Genomic DNA, 14,147 nt, shown 5'->3' with positions numbered 1-14,147 from the left:
ATATTGATGCTGCCTCGGAAGCGGAAGTTAGCTTGCAGTTGACCTGAGGGGAGAAGAGAAGTATTACTGCGTGGACACTGCTTATTCGGGACGAGCTTATTAGAGACTGTGAGAAGAAACCATTGTTTCATTTCATTGGGAAGTTTTGAATGGTGGGAGAGGGGGAAGAGGCACAAAGTGATTAAGCAGTGTGATTGAGGCAGGTGTGATTTTTGTCGCCTCCTTCCACTGTGAGTCTCTGCAAACCGGTTATGCTTATGCTGCCTGTGCTGTGTGTTGTTGTGTCGACTTTCAGTTTTGTGACTTCTTGAGAACGGCGGAGGGCGGAGGCAGTGCATAGCGAGGTGGCCTGCCCTCAGATCACAGATTATGGCGTCTTCGATTTGTGGGCCCATCTTTTGAGCTGTACGGGACTAGGGAGGCCTGCGAAGAGACGACTTTCAGGCAAGCCAGGCAGTTCTTCTCTGACTCTTAGTCTCTTACTGAAAACAGTGGCTGCAAGACAGTGTTCTCACTCTCTTTCCTCTCCTTTCTTTTATTTGTAGCTCTGTGAAATGGATCTAAAAAAGAAAATCACTTTTGCTGGAAATCAATGTCGTATTTTTCTGACATTTAATTCCAAAGTGCAGCATCAGGAATAAAAGTTTAAAAATATGAAAAATAAATAACTAAGTAAAGTAAGACGGAGTGGTAGCAAACTGGCCAGATTTTATTTATTCACAACCAAACTCATTAGCGCCACTTTTACAGAGTTTGCCAGTGAAGCGCTATTTTTGTTGTCTTGGCTTTGTTTTCCCTGGGCTTGGAACTAGTGCACCAATCCTGGAGGTACTGCAATGTGAGGATTGAAAAACAAAATTTGTACTGCTGCTCTGCATCTAGGGATGTTGTCTTTTTTTACCATCCTGCTTACGTTTTGTAAGGATATAAGCAATGATCATTGAAATGGGTCCATTCAGGGCCCTGTAGTCATGTTCTTAACTTTTCAGGCAAAAGCACTCACTGATTTGTGAACAGTGAATGTAAAAGCGTTAAGTTAACCATGTTGTTCCTGCTTACATTTCACATGGTTTGTAAAATTTTGCATCCCCTATGATTGTTTGCTTTTTCCAGGATGCTGTCACTTTTGTTTTGTAAATGTAGGCCACATATTGCTCTTGCCCAGTGTGTAATTTAAATTGAGCCGCATCCAGGTGTTTATAGCTGGCAACAATTGGGTTGTAGTTCAAGGCAGTCTGAGTTTTTCTCAGTGGGACAGTATGGTGTTCAGTGGGGGAGAGGATGTGGCACTATGGCCAGAGCTGCTGAATTTGGAACTGGGGAACCAGGTTCAGCCTTAATAACCAGTCCGCCAGACCACTCTCCTGAGAGAGCACTATCTCATGCTAGACCTTAGAAGGCTTCGCAAGACATTAGAAGCCCCGGTGTTGTAGCACCAGCAGGTGGACCCTAGCATGACAAGTGTAGGTTAACTTTCAAGGCTTGTCCACCACTATTCATACTGAAGTTCACCTCCAGTCTTGAGGGCAGGCCTATGAAGCAGCACACCCTAGAACAACAGTGACCCTGTCACTGAGATCACAGGACCCTTGAGAAGGGCCAGCTCTAGGTGGGTGCAACCGGTGTGACCGCACCAGGTGCTGACTTTAGGTGGAGGCATAATTTTTGCAAGTAAATTATGGTTTTAAAAGCGCTTGCTGCCTCCTTCCTGGCCTCCAGCAATTTTCGGTAACAATAAAAATGTCATGATGACTCTGGTGATTAATGTTCTTAGTAGAGAGAGATCGGAATTTTGTCTAATTGAAGATTTGACTCATGGAAAGGTAGCTCAGAGGGTTCATGATTCTGTATGGTACCGTTATTTGCCAACTGTGTCCACTGGCGGACTCGGAGCAGAGAAGGTCCATGAGGTAAGTCGTGAGGGGGTGACACCATGAGTTACCCAGACCGGGTGACACCAACCCTAGTGACGCCACTGAGCCCCTGCATTGTTTTCCATTTATGTGTAGGTGTCCACTGTGCTGTCTCTCGGCCACAGCACAGTTTCAGACCAGCATTCCCTGAAGTTAAGTGTTTACACCTGCTTTGTATGTGTGCTGTGCAGACAAAATTATGAATCAGTCGCCAGTGAGTTGAGCTGCACTGTAATGAGGAGTAAGAATGATATTTCTTTGCTGTGAAGTGATAGTTTAAAAGCAAATATACCAAGTTTTGTACATGTGTGCAAGATTTGGACAATAAATAGGATTCATTAATGTCGCTCATTGTGCTGTCGTCCTCACAGCTCCAAGCAAGGTATCAAAGTAAGGAAAAGAGTTGGGCTGCAGTTTGAATAATGGTAAATGTGTATATAAATTCAGGGGTATTTGAAAAGCAATAAAGTAAAACGCGCAGTTTCGCACTAGCTCGTAAATCTTGCTGCAAGGCTGTATGGAAATTGGGGGACACCTCTTGGACCTGCACTGCAGGTGTGGGTGTACAGCGCAAACAAACTAATTATGAGAGGCCTGCATGCTCGAGGTGGCCAATGAATTGAAAACGTGTTTTTCATTTCAGTTTTAACACTGTTCTCACGGAAGGCTTCCTTTGTGTTGTTTTATGGGGGTTTTCTGGCCCCAGCCTCCATGTGTGGATCTTACTCGGTGTGCCCTGGTTACTTTCAGCGGAAAGACACTGAGTAAGTGTTAAAGTAGAAGGTGCAGCTGCGAAGCGATGAATTCGTTCTTTCATTTTGTATTGTGTAGTTTCCATCATAGGCACTTTCAGGGTAATGAGATAACGCTGGGACATTTTACCTTAACTGGTCTTCCCCCATCTCGCCTGAGCAACAGTTGGAATGGGGACCTGGGTTCTGATCTTGGCTGGCTTTTGACATGGCAAGCTAGGCCTAAGCCGCCAATCTTAAAACGAGCGCACGTAGCTGTTTCAGCTAGAGTCCTGCAAACAACAACGTCCCTCTTGATTCCAATGATTCAGATTACGCTGATTTAAATCAGTTTCTTTACTTGCCCCATTAAACCCCCTTCCATCTGCCGCTTACTCTCTGCTGCTGCGCACCACCACCGATCTGGTTCTAATCCTGTCTCATTCACAACACATTCTGAATTATAAGCAATTCACTTTATGCTCCATGATTGCGATACTACTCCAATTACAGCCTGATTTCTTTCCTTCAAGTTGTACTGCCCCACATACATTTGTTTTATTCCTTGTGTTTGAGAAGCTAAAACTACAATAGGTATCCTCTGTAGAGCATTTCACTGCTCTTTGAAATTAGACTTCTGTTAGTATCAAGAAAAACAGAATAAGCACTAACAAAACCAATAGGTTGGACTTTTGAATAGTGGAAGCACAAATGCATTCAAACACACAATATCGATGGGCATATTAACACAAATCAGCCTAGTCTGCAAGTGTGGTGCCCCCATGACTGGCAGCAAAGTTTCTCTGAAGTGTAGTACCACAGCAGGGTATGACCGGAAAGTGCTTATATGAAGACCCAGGTCTTCAGCTTCTTGCGGAACTCAAGAAGTGAAGAGCTGGCCGTGATGTGTTGGGGCTTGTGGGTGTGGGTGGAGCCAATACAGGAAGTGGGTGGGGCCAGTGGATGAAGTGGGCGGAGCTGGGGAGTGGGTGTGGTCTCTGATTAAAAACGTCAGCACCTGCACTTAATATTTTACAAATTAAGCACTGCTTCATACACACACATATATATGGCGCTTAGGTGTAATAGAGCGCTATCGAAATAGCCAACACAACGCGAAAAATAAATCCCAATGCATTGCATGCTAACAGCCCTATCAATCTGCCCCTTTCCCTTTATAGAGTCTTGCTCATACAGGGATATGGTCCGCACTCACTGGTGCACTCACTGCAGCCACGCCCACAGCCGCAGTGTGCAGAAGTCGACATTCGCCTATATCCTAATCCTGCCCTCGTGCCTATGACCGGATGTGTCCCCTGTATTCTGGTATGTCCGTACGGAAAACAGCCGGCCTGTCCTTAAATGCAGGTCTTGTGCGCATGAACTGACGTGTCTCCTGTACCCAGGACCTGCCCCTTGTGTGTAGAACTTCATGTGTCCCCTATATAAGGGTCGCGTCTCATGTATGCAGAGACTGGCGCGCCACTGTATCGCGACCCCGAACCATGTTTGCAGATATCCAGGACCTCTGTCCATATACGGATACGTCCCCTGTATCTAATTCTATCCCTTGCGTGCAGATATGGACGCGCCCCTTGTACCTGTGGCCACCTTATATGCCCCCTGCATCAAGGACCCGCCCTTGCGTCCTCTATACAATGTTCCCGTATGCAGAAAATGGTGTGTGCAATATACAAAAGGCATGTCCCTTGTGTTCACATGTGGCCGCCTCCCTTCAGCCATGCATAACTGTTGCGTCCCCTATACCAGGTTCCCGTTCCTCGTGTGCGGACTTCGATGTGGCCCCAATACCCTATGTACATGTGTAGAGATGGATGTGTCCCCTATAGCAGGCCCTGTCCCTTGTGTGCAGATACTGAAGTGTCCCCCTCTTGTGTCCCCTGTACCGGGCACTGTTCCTCCTGTGCAGATACTGAAGTGTCCCTTCTAGTCATGTCATCGCGTGTTCCTTGTACCAGGTACTGTCCCCTTGTGTGCACATACTGAAGGGTCCCCTCTAGACATATATAACTCTTGTGTCCCCTGTATCGGGTACTGTCCCCTGTGTGCAGATATTGAAGTGCCCCCATCCCCGTGACCCCTATACCGGGTACTGTCCCCTGTGTGGAGATGCTGAAATGTCCCCACCAGCCACGTATGCCTGTGTCCCACGTATTGCGGTTCCCGTCACAAGTGTACAGACTTCAGTGCGCTCCTGTATCTAGATCCGGCGTGTGTCCCCTGTACCCAGGTCCCGCAGTGCGCAGGTGCTTACCCGAAGTATGCGGCCCCCGGCTCCAGCAGCAGCAGTGCAGGCAGCAGCAGGAAGGTGTCCGGGGGACCACAGCGCATGGTGCCGGCTCTTCATCGCTCCGCTCCAGCAGCAGAACCTTCGGTGTCCGGCCTCTAAGCAGCCGCTTCTCCGGACGCCCTGCATCCCCACCCGGTAGCCGACACCCAGAAAGCAGCTCATTGGCTGCCTTAGGCGTATGCCTTGCTTCCTATTGGCTGCCTGCTCCCGGGACTAGCCCACCGACGCAGGGTGTGGTGAGGGGGCGGGGCTTCAGCTCACCTGCAGTCTTCGGAGGCCGAGCTCAGGAAAGCTGAGGTCCCCGGGGCAGTGATTTTACTGGGTTGTAATTGAGCGGGGTTGGAGCCTTTCCCCATCTGTCTTCACTCCTCCCAAATGTCATGTAAATATACTGCATTGTAGCTAGAAAGGCGTTTTAGACTTTTGTTTGTGAAAACATTAAGACTCTGCACGAGCAACAAAGTTTTAAGGCACAGGCAAACTGGGCAATTGCGCAACACCCCCCTCCCCACCACCCTCGCCGCTCACACTCCAAGGGTCCCAAGGTGCAAAGAACTTTTCCTCTTTCCTACTTCTGTCTTTCTATCTCGGCCTTTAACCTATAATTAAATTCTGATTGGCATCATGGAGCTTCAATTAGTAGACAATGTGTCATAGAATTCATTTGTTCCGAACAGAAGCCTCCTAAATATTTCTTGCCCGGGCCCCCAAATTCAGTAATTGAATCACGTAGGTCCAGAACACATTTAAGCACTGACACTAGTCCGACATAAACAAGTGCTGAGGGGCAGTTAAAGACACAGGAACCCACTGTTAAGCAGCATGAAGCAGACCCCCCCTCCCCCCCTCCCCCCCCCCCCCCCCCGGAAAAAAAAATACAGAGGCAGTGCCCAGACACCTCACAAATACAGAGACAGCACTGGCGCACGTGGCATAGACGCCCCCACACCCCACAAACACAGATGCAGTACAGGTGGACATGGCATTGCCCCCCACAACCTCTTGAAAAACAAATACAGAGGCAGCACTGGCGCACGTGGCATAAACACACTGGCACACAGACATACGCACTCTGACAGACATACAGTGGCACAATTGCGCGCAAACACGAACATATATAAACAACCATACAGGAAGACGCATACATAAAAACAAACGCACCCACGGATGGGCACACAGACAGACACAATGAAGGAGGACACACTGATAGAGACACACAGGCAGACACAATGAATGCGGACACACTGATAGAGGCAAACACAGATGGCACACAGACAGACACAATCAAGACTGATTTGCATATGGCTGGGTGTAAACTGGAATGGCATGGTGAGCAAAAAAACAACTATGGATTTAGGCCCAGACCCTTGTGACTGTATGAGTGAATGTATCACATTGTTCAGCATTCTGTCCATCAATTGTTGTTTTTGCATGGGACACTGATCGAGATACACATATAGATGGACAGACAGGCAGACACAACGAAGGCCGAAACACTTATAGAGGGACACACACAGAGAAGGGCACACAGATATACAATGAGAGACAGGCAGGAACGCACGCACACACACACGGCAGATTGGTACTCAGAGATGCACACTGTAGGAAGCTGGGAGTCCAGTGGGGTAAATCCTTCCACCGCAGTGCACATCTACCTCCTAGAAGGCAAAGATTGCCTCACTGAGACAGCCCCGTCTACCCCTTAATGGCGCAGGACGTAGAGGGAAGACAACTTCAAAGAATGTGTGTTAAGGCTCACAAAACCAGCACAACACGTACATCCGGAAACAGCTCAGTAAAGCTCCCAGACCAATTTAGTCAGATCAAAACCATGGCAGAGACATAGATACAGACGCACAGACAGACAGGCACACGTACACAATAACAGACACACAAATACAAACACACACTCACACAAAGATGCACACAATGACAGAGAAACATATGGATGGACACACATCACACAACGATAGACGGGTAAAGAGACATACACACAATGACACACGGATAAAGACGTACACAAGGGCACACAGACTTCCGCACCATGACAAAGTGACACACAGACACAGGCGCGCAAACACACACACTGCAATTCGTCTATATCGTGGGTAAAACAGACATTTCTAGCCTGACTGAGGGATGTGTGCAAGGCCTGTCCGCTTCAGGAATGTTGTGGTGTGTAGAGGTGTGCGATGGGTATGGCAGGGAGTATCTAATTACCCCTCCGAGCCCCTCCCGCCCCCCCACCACTAACCCCCAAGCCTATCCAGCCACGGCGTGTAATATCCTCGGGGGCTGGAGAAGTGCCCTCGCAGCGCCGGCCTTAGAGGAGGGTTTTTGGAAGCGGGTACAAAGGCGGGATGTGAGGGGAAGGCAGAAAGTGAAGGAGAAGCAGAACGGGGCGGAGGGAAGCGAGCTTCGGTGCGCTGTGTGTGTAAAAGTGAAGCCTCTTTATTGTGTGAGTAAAAATTCTTCCGGTGGAGGGCTGTGCTAGGGAAGGAGTAACCGAGCGCCGCAGGGAGGGGAGCAGAGGGGGGTGCAGGCAGGTGGGACAGTCAGCATGCTGAGAGTGAGTAGATAACAGTCTAGGGCAGAGGTCTTCAAACTTTTGTACGTTGAGCCCCCCCAGCTGAATTTTTTTAGATGTTGCCCCCCCCCCCCCCCACCTCCTGAAAGAAATTTCTGGAATCAACCGCCATGCGCATATTCCGGGCATATCCAGCAAATAATGTTCAATACAATAAGAGTGTTTAGTAAACTGCAGGTTTGTGAGTGGGTGTGGTGAAATGACAGAGGCTTATTACACAGCTCAAAACACCACTTTTCAAGATAAATTTGCGCAGATTGTTTTTACTAGGATGCTTTGTTTTACACATGACATAGATTGATATTAACACCCTCAACATAAATGTGACAGGTGTGCCTGTTTTTCAGAGACGATCAGTCTGTGGATGGATTTGTGCTACTGCCATCCTCAGATTGTGCTCCGCATCCAGTCTTGAACGGTACTTAGTATTTAACACCGCAAGTGCTGAAAACCCAATCTCACATAAATAGGACGAGCTGAAAGGCAAGAGAGTTTTGATAGCAGTTTCTCCCAAAGCTGAATATTCTGCAGACATTTTCAGCCAAGACAGGGACTGTAAGGAAGACAGTGTTAGATTTTTCGAGCACTCCCTAGCTCAAAGCTCATACACCAGAAACAATTCTTCTCTAGAAATCATTAACAAACATTTTAGGCAGCATTATAATGGGATAATTGCCCACCAACCAGTTATGGATCCGAAGACAGTTGAAAGTCCACAGAGAGGACGTTGAACGAACACCTAATTGAGAATTCCTACGTAGTACGATAAGTTGCTTGCCTGAAGCAGTGGGAGTTTAGGACACGTCAGGCTTATGTTTAAAAAAATAGAACTAATCATAAATTAATGATGTTGTCTATTTTACTTCAGGGTAATGTTGTCTGACAGACTTTCTGATGGCATGGACATGTTAGTAATTTTGGGTGCCCTGGGCCAAAACTATTTTGGGGGCCCCTGTTCAGTACAGCTTTGAGTTTAACTCTGCCATACCCTATTTAGCCAGGCTACTAACGGTGCACAGACACTGTAGTCGAAATTCTAAAAGCGTTTACATCTAATATTCCGAGATAGTGATGTGTTTTCACTGTTGTAACAAAGCAGCAGCCCACTAATTTTACAGTGAATAATATCTGTGATATCTTCCAATTTCTCATATGTGAGGACTCGCTTGGAGCTAACTTTTTTATGGTTAACGTTTTTATGGTTGTTGCATGAAACAAACACATTTCTCTGTAAATAGTAATAGACTCCCTCACATCAATCACATTAAAAAGAGATTAAACAAAACGGTATTTGCAAGAATCTGTTTAGGAATTATTCCAGGCCATCAAGGCAAAAACAGAACTGTCTCTATCAAGGAGCCCCTGGAAGGCTGGATTGCAGTGCATTTAGATGTCTCCTTTTGTAATTTAGGACGAAAACCTTGATGGGGCAGGACATGCCCATACTTGTGTACAGGGGTGAGTGAGGTGACCATATGAATTTGGATGCGCATGTTGGTGCGGAGTGGGACGAATGAATGTGTGGTTAGTGGTGGGCTTATTTGAGTGAGATTGCAGATTGAACAGTGAGGGGGACAGTTGAGTGAAGTGTCACGAGTGCAGGTTGAGTCGTGGGCTCGTGTGGCTGCAGGGTGAGGTACAGGGTGAACAGCGCAAGTGCATTGTGAGTGCAGTGATCACTGTGAGTGGAGGGTAAATGGGTCAATAGTGTGAGTGCATGGTGATCAGTGTGAGTGCATGGTGATCAGTGTGAGCGCATTGTGATCAGTGTGAGCGCATTGTGATCGCTGTGAGTGCAGAGTGATCACTGTGAGTGGAGGGTAAGTGGGTGAATGGTGTGAGTGCATGGTGATCAGTGTGAGTGCAGGGTGAGCGGGTGAATGTGTGAGTGCATGGTGATCAGTGTGAGTGGAGGGTAAGTGGGTGAATGGTGTGAGTGTATCGGATCAGTGTGAGTGCAGGGTGAGGGTGAAGGACGAGAATGAGGAGCGAGTTGTTTGAATGCAATGTGCAATCCCAGACACTTGAAGTAACTCAGCATGTTATTGACCGCAGCGTAGGGTTTCAAATGTATTAAACTATTGCTATTATGGCAGTAACCAGGGATCAGGGTGGAGGAAAGGAATAGTGTGCTGATCCCTCAACAAACTTCCAGTCTTATGATTAGGGTAGCCAGCTCATTATTTTGATGTCACAGATGGTATAAAAATAAGCAGCCACCTAAAGCCGTATTTTCAGCACTTGTCTTTGAACAGCAAATATAAATAGAAAGAACTTTTAATTGTTTTCTAGAGCTGCCTGAATGATCCATGACTGATAATAAAAGGGAACAAAAACAGAAAAGTCACATTACAAATGAATACATACTACTTTATTTATAACCATACTTAGTGTTAAGACAAGCAATTTGCATTTTGTTTAAACAACACATGGCTGGCTGGCATTTTGCGCGCCTGCCTGTGTAATTTTAAAAGAAACTTTCAGGGATGTTTTAAGGATTTTGAGGGCCCTGGGCCAATGTATTTTGGGGGCCCCTGTTCGGACCAGCTTTGATTTTATGATCCAGTCTCAGCTCTTTCATGCTTTCTTTGGTCAAATACTTAATGTGTGTACATATGATATTCAGGGATAGTGATGTGTGTTTTCAGTATGTAACACAACAGCACTTCACTAATATTACTGCAAATAATCTCTGTCACGCCCTTCCATTTCTCATATGCGTGGTCCTGTATTGATCTAAAATAACTTTTTATATGGATGTTACAAGACGCATAAACAAATTTTGGCTGCAAAATGTCTGTAATAGACTCTTACACATTAAAAATGAATGATAGAAAAACGCTATTTACAACATTGTGTTTAAAAAAAATGTCAAGGTCATGAGGGCAAGACTCTGTAGAACAGAGATGGCTCTTTCAGCACCCCCCCCCCCCACCCGCTTTAAAAGGCTGGGGCCCTGGGCCAGAGCCCTCCTTGCCCATGCCTTAAAACATCCCTGGAAACTTTGTCTCCTTTCTGGGAAGAGCTATCTCTCCCAGGAGGGGGTTAATTCATAGACCTGAAATGCTTCAGCTGCAGTGGGAGGCAAGCGGTCTCCTCTGCTTTGATATCCAACGTGAAGGAACAGGACTGTCTGTTCCTTTGCTTTCGGTTTTAGCAGAGGAGACATCCTGCCTCCCACTGCAGCTGAAGCGTTTCAGCTCTATGAATTAACCCCCCCCCCCCCGGGAGAGTTAGCAAAACAAAAGCATGGGATCGTAAGGAAAGATTAGAGAGGAGTGCGCGCCCCCCCTGAGATGGCGTTGCGCCCCCCCAGGGGGGCGCGCCCCGCAGATTGAAGATCTCTGGTCTAGGGACTGGACGGCAGCAGAAGGGGAGGGGGTGGCGGAAATAAAGAGCAGGCTGTATTACAGGTAGAAGGGTGAGACTCGGGCTGCAGTCCGGGAGGGGCAGAAGAAACCAAGAGAACGCCTGAGGGGCCAGGATATAGGGCCAGAGACGGGCTCCTGACGCTCCATTGCTTGTCAGTGAGGTACAGCTGGAGTCCAAGTATTTCAGGGCCTTATGTCATGGCAGACCATAGGAGCACGAATGGGAAGTAAAGCAGGGCCTCTCAGCCGGGGATAAACCTGGAAAGGGAAGTGGTGCAGGGCCTCTCAGAGAGGGGACAGAGGGCGGTGGTCTGCAACTCATTGGAAAGCTCGGGGACCTAAATACACCCAGAGACCGAGAGGCGGAGGTCGTTAAGTTTCAGGCACAGCAAAAACAATAAGTTTGCCAGAGGAAAGGGAGAGAGTCCCTGTGCCGCGGGCTACTCATCTGTTAGGAGGCACAGATTCAAACGGGGTTGTAGCGGAGGAGAGAGAGGGGGTTACTTCAGTGGTCGATGTGGGCGGGATCGGAAGGGCACGGCGTGCCCCTACTTCTTTAATTCCAAGAATTCCGTTCCCCTACTTTTTTTATTTTGAAAATGCGTCCCAGGACGCAAAAAATCACCATCGCCTACAAATAAAGCTCGGCGTTCCTGGCGTTCATGACGGGCGGGCGGCAGAGAAGTAAGAAGAATCTGTCTTTTCCTTCTTGCCCAGAGAAGACAAAGACAGTGTCCACTTCGGCACTGCCGTTTCAGCTGCCTCCCCCCACTCTTTTCTTCTTCCCTCTCTGTCTGTCTAGCAGTTCTTCTCTTACTGAATACCGTGACTTCAAGACGGGTTTCTCATTCTCTTGCCTCTCCTTTCTTTTATTTGCTCCCCTGTCAAATGGATCCAAAAAAGCAAAACTCTTTTGCAGGAAATGTTGTATTTTTCTGACATTTTAATTCCAAAATGCAGCATCGGTAATAAAAGATTAAAAATATGAAACATAACTAAATAAAGTAAGACCAAGTGGTAGCAAACTGGCCAGATTGATTTTATTCACACCCAAACACATTAGTGCCACTTTTACAGAGTTTGCCAGTGAAGCGCTATTTTTGTTTTCTTGTCTTTGTTTTCCCTGGGCTTGGAACTAGTGCACCAATCCTGGAGGTACTACAATGCATGGATTGGAAAACAAAATGTGTACTGCAGCTCTGCGTTCAGGGATGTGGTCTTTTTACCATACCATTTGTAAGGATATAAACAATGGACATTGAAATGGGTCCATTCAGGGCCCTGTAGTCACGTCCTTAACTTTTCAGGCAAAAGAACTCACTGATTTCTGAATAGTGAGTGTAAAAGTGTTAAGGTACCCATGTTGTTCCTGCTTACATTTCACATGGTTTACTAAATTTTGCATTCCCTGAGTGTTTGCTTTCTCCAGGATGTTGTTACTTTTTTTTGTAGGCCTGAACCGCATCCAGGTGTTTAACAATTGGGTTGTGGTTGAAGGCAGTGTGAGTTTTTCTCGGAGGGACAGTTTGGTGTTCAGTGGGGGAGAAGATATGGCACTATGCCCAGACCTGCCGAATTTGGAACTGGGGAACCAGGTTCAGCCTTAATGACCAGCCACCAGACCACTCTTCTGAGGGAACACAATCCCATGCTAGACCTAAGAAGGCTTCGTAAGACCTTAAAAGCACTGGGGTCTTAGCATCAGCAGGTGGACCCTAGGAGTCGCAAGTGTGGGTTAACCTTCAAGGCTTGTCCAACACAATCCATATTGAAGTTCACCTCCTGGGCTATTAAGCAGCACACACTAGAACAACAGTGACTCTGAGGTCACAGGACCCTTGAGAAGGGTCAGCTCTAGGGCGGTGCAAACGGTGTGACTGCACCGGGTGCTGACTTTGGGTGGAGGCATTATGTTTGCAAGTATATTATGGTTAAAAGTGCTTGCTGCCTCCTTCCTGGCCTCCAGCAATTTTCGGCAAGTACAAAAATGTCATGATGACTCTGGTGATTAATGTTTTTCCTAGAGAGAGATCAGAATTTTGTCTAGTGGAAGTTTTGACTCATGGAAAGGTAACTCAGAGGGCTAATGTGCCTGCTGCAAAGAACATGTACCATGCAGATTACAAAGTCCACATAATGTAAATAGGTCAGTGTGTTACTGCTTCTGTGAGAGAGATCCTTTTGTTACTTGCAGTTTATAAGTTAAAAACCTAACATAGAACAGTGAGCTATTAACTGTCATCTAAGAGCTGCATACAAACTGCAAGGTATAAATTAGCGTTATGTTCCCCTCCCCCCTTTGATTATCCTAATGTTGCAAAAGGTGTTCTTTTGGACAGAAATCAAAGCTGATTATTAAAGTGAACCCCCAACCATGGTATTACGTTTTAAATTCTTGAGTTTCTCAAGACCAATCGCTATTAAACTATACGGCCTACTAGTATGCGTGTCATGTGACTCCTACACCTTGTAGTCCTTAGTCTTATGTAACATTTTCTATACAGTGATTTACACACCTATTGACTGTCTCTGTGTAATATGTGTGATGTAAAGTGCTCTGACACCCTACAATGGTATATGGTATAAGTGGTGCTGGAAATAAAAATTAAATGCATCTGAGAGAGAGTGTGATTATGGAGACTTGAGGGGCACTGTTAAAGGGTGATAGTGAGGGAATCCATGGCAGAGGTGGTCATTGGGGGGCCACTAACAAACATTAATGCACAGGGCACCACTAGTGCTAAGGCTGCAAACTTCACAGTCCCTCTGCTTCATTCACAAGCACTTTTAACATGTGCTGCCTGCTGTGGGGCCACTGGAATTAATTATGCAGCAAAGGAGGACAAAAATTATGCCGCAGTGTTGACTAAAAATTATGCATTAAAAAAAGGCTGCAGCGTAATGCAGTATATTTTCTGATATTTTATTATTTTGACATGTGGACACATACTAACAGTCTCTGGAAAGATTTTGCCTTATTAGTACCAATGTAACATACAAATGCAGCAGTTAGAAAGGTGATCAGTCAACCTTTGCAATAGGCCATCCACTCCGCAGCAATACAAGTCACATTTTTTATTAACTTTTAATACGTTTGAGCTACAAACAATTTATTAGTTTAAATGGTCAGATCATGCAGCAGATCTTGCATTATGAGGCAAATATGGCAGAACCATAATTATATAATTATATAAAAAACATTTGAAAACTAAGATATTTTGCCATTCATGTTTG

General features: G+C 46.3%; 1 protein-coding gene across 1 annotated transcript in view; it reads right to left on the bottom strand.

Annotated features, from left to right (window-relative positions):
* Positions 1-5,030, bottom strand: part of LOC146869867 (uncharacterized) — a 196,992-nt gene extending 191,962 nt beyond the window's left edge. Inside the window, exon 1 of the mRNA XM_085640675.1 lies at positions 4,920-5,030. Coding sequence (XP_085496801.1) covers positions 4,920-4,996 — 77 coding nt within the window. The 5' untranslated portion in view covers positions 4,997-5,030. The remainder of the gene's footprint in view (positions 1-4,919) is intronic.
* Positions 5,031-14,147: the final 9,117 nt, after the last annotated feature.

This window comes from Triturus cristatus, chromosome 1_1 (genome assembly GCF_964204655.1).
Source record: "Triturus cristatus chromosome 1_1, aTriCri1.1, whole genome shotgun sequence".
Lineage (NCBI taxonomy): Eukaryota > Metazoa > Chordata > Amphibia > Caudata > Salamandridae > Triturus > Triturus cristatus.
The sequence above is the reverse complement of the archived record's forward strand: the minus strand, read 5'-3'. Positions and strand labels throughout refer to the sequence as shown.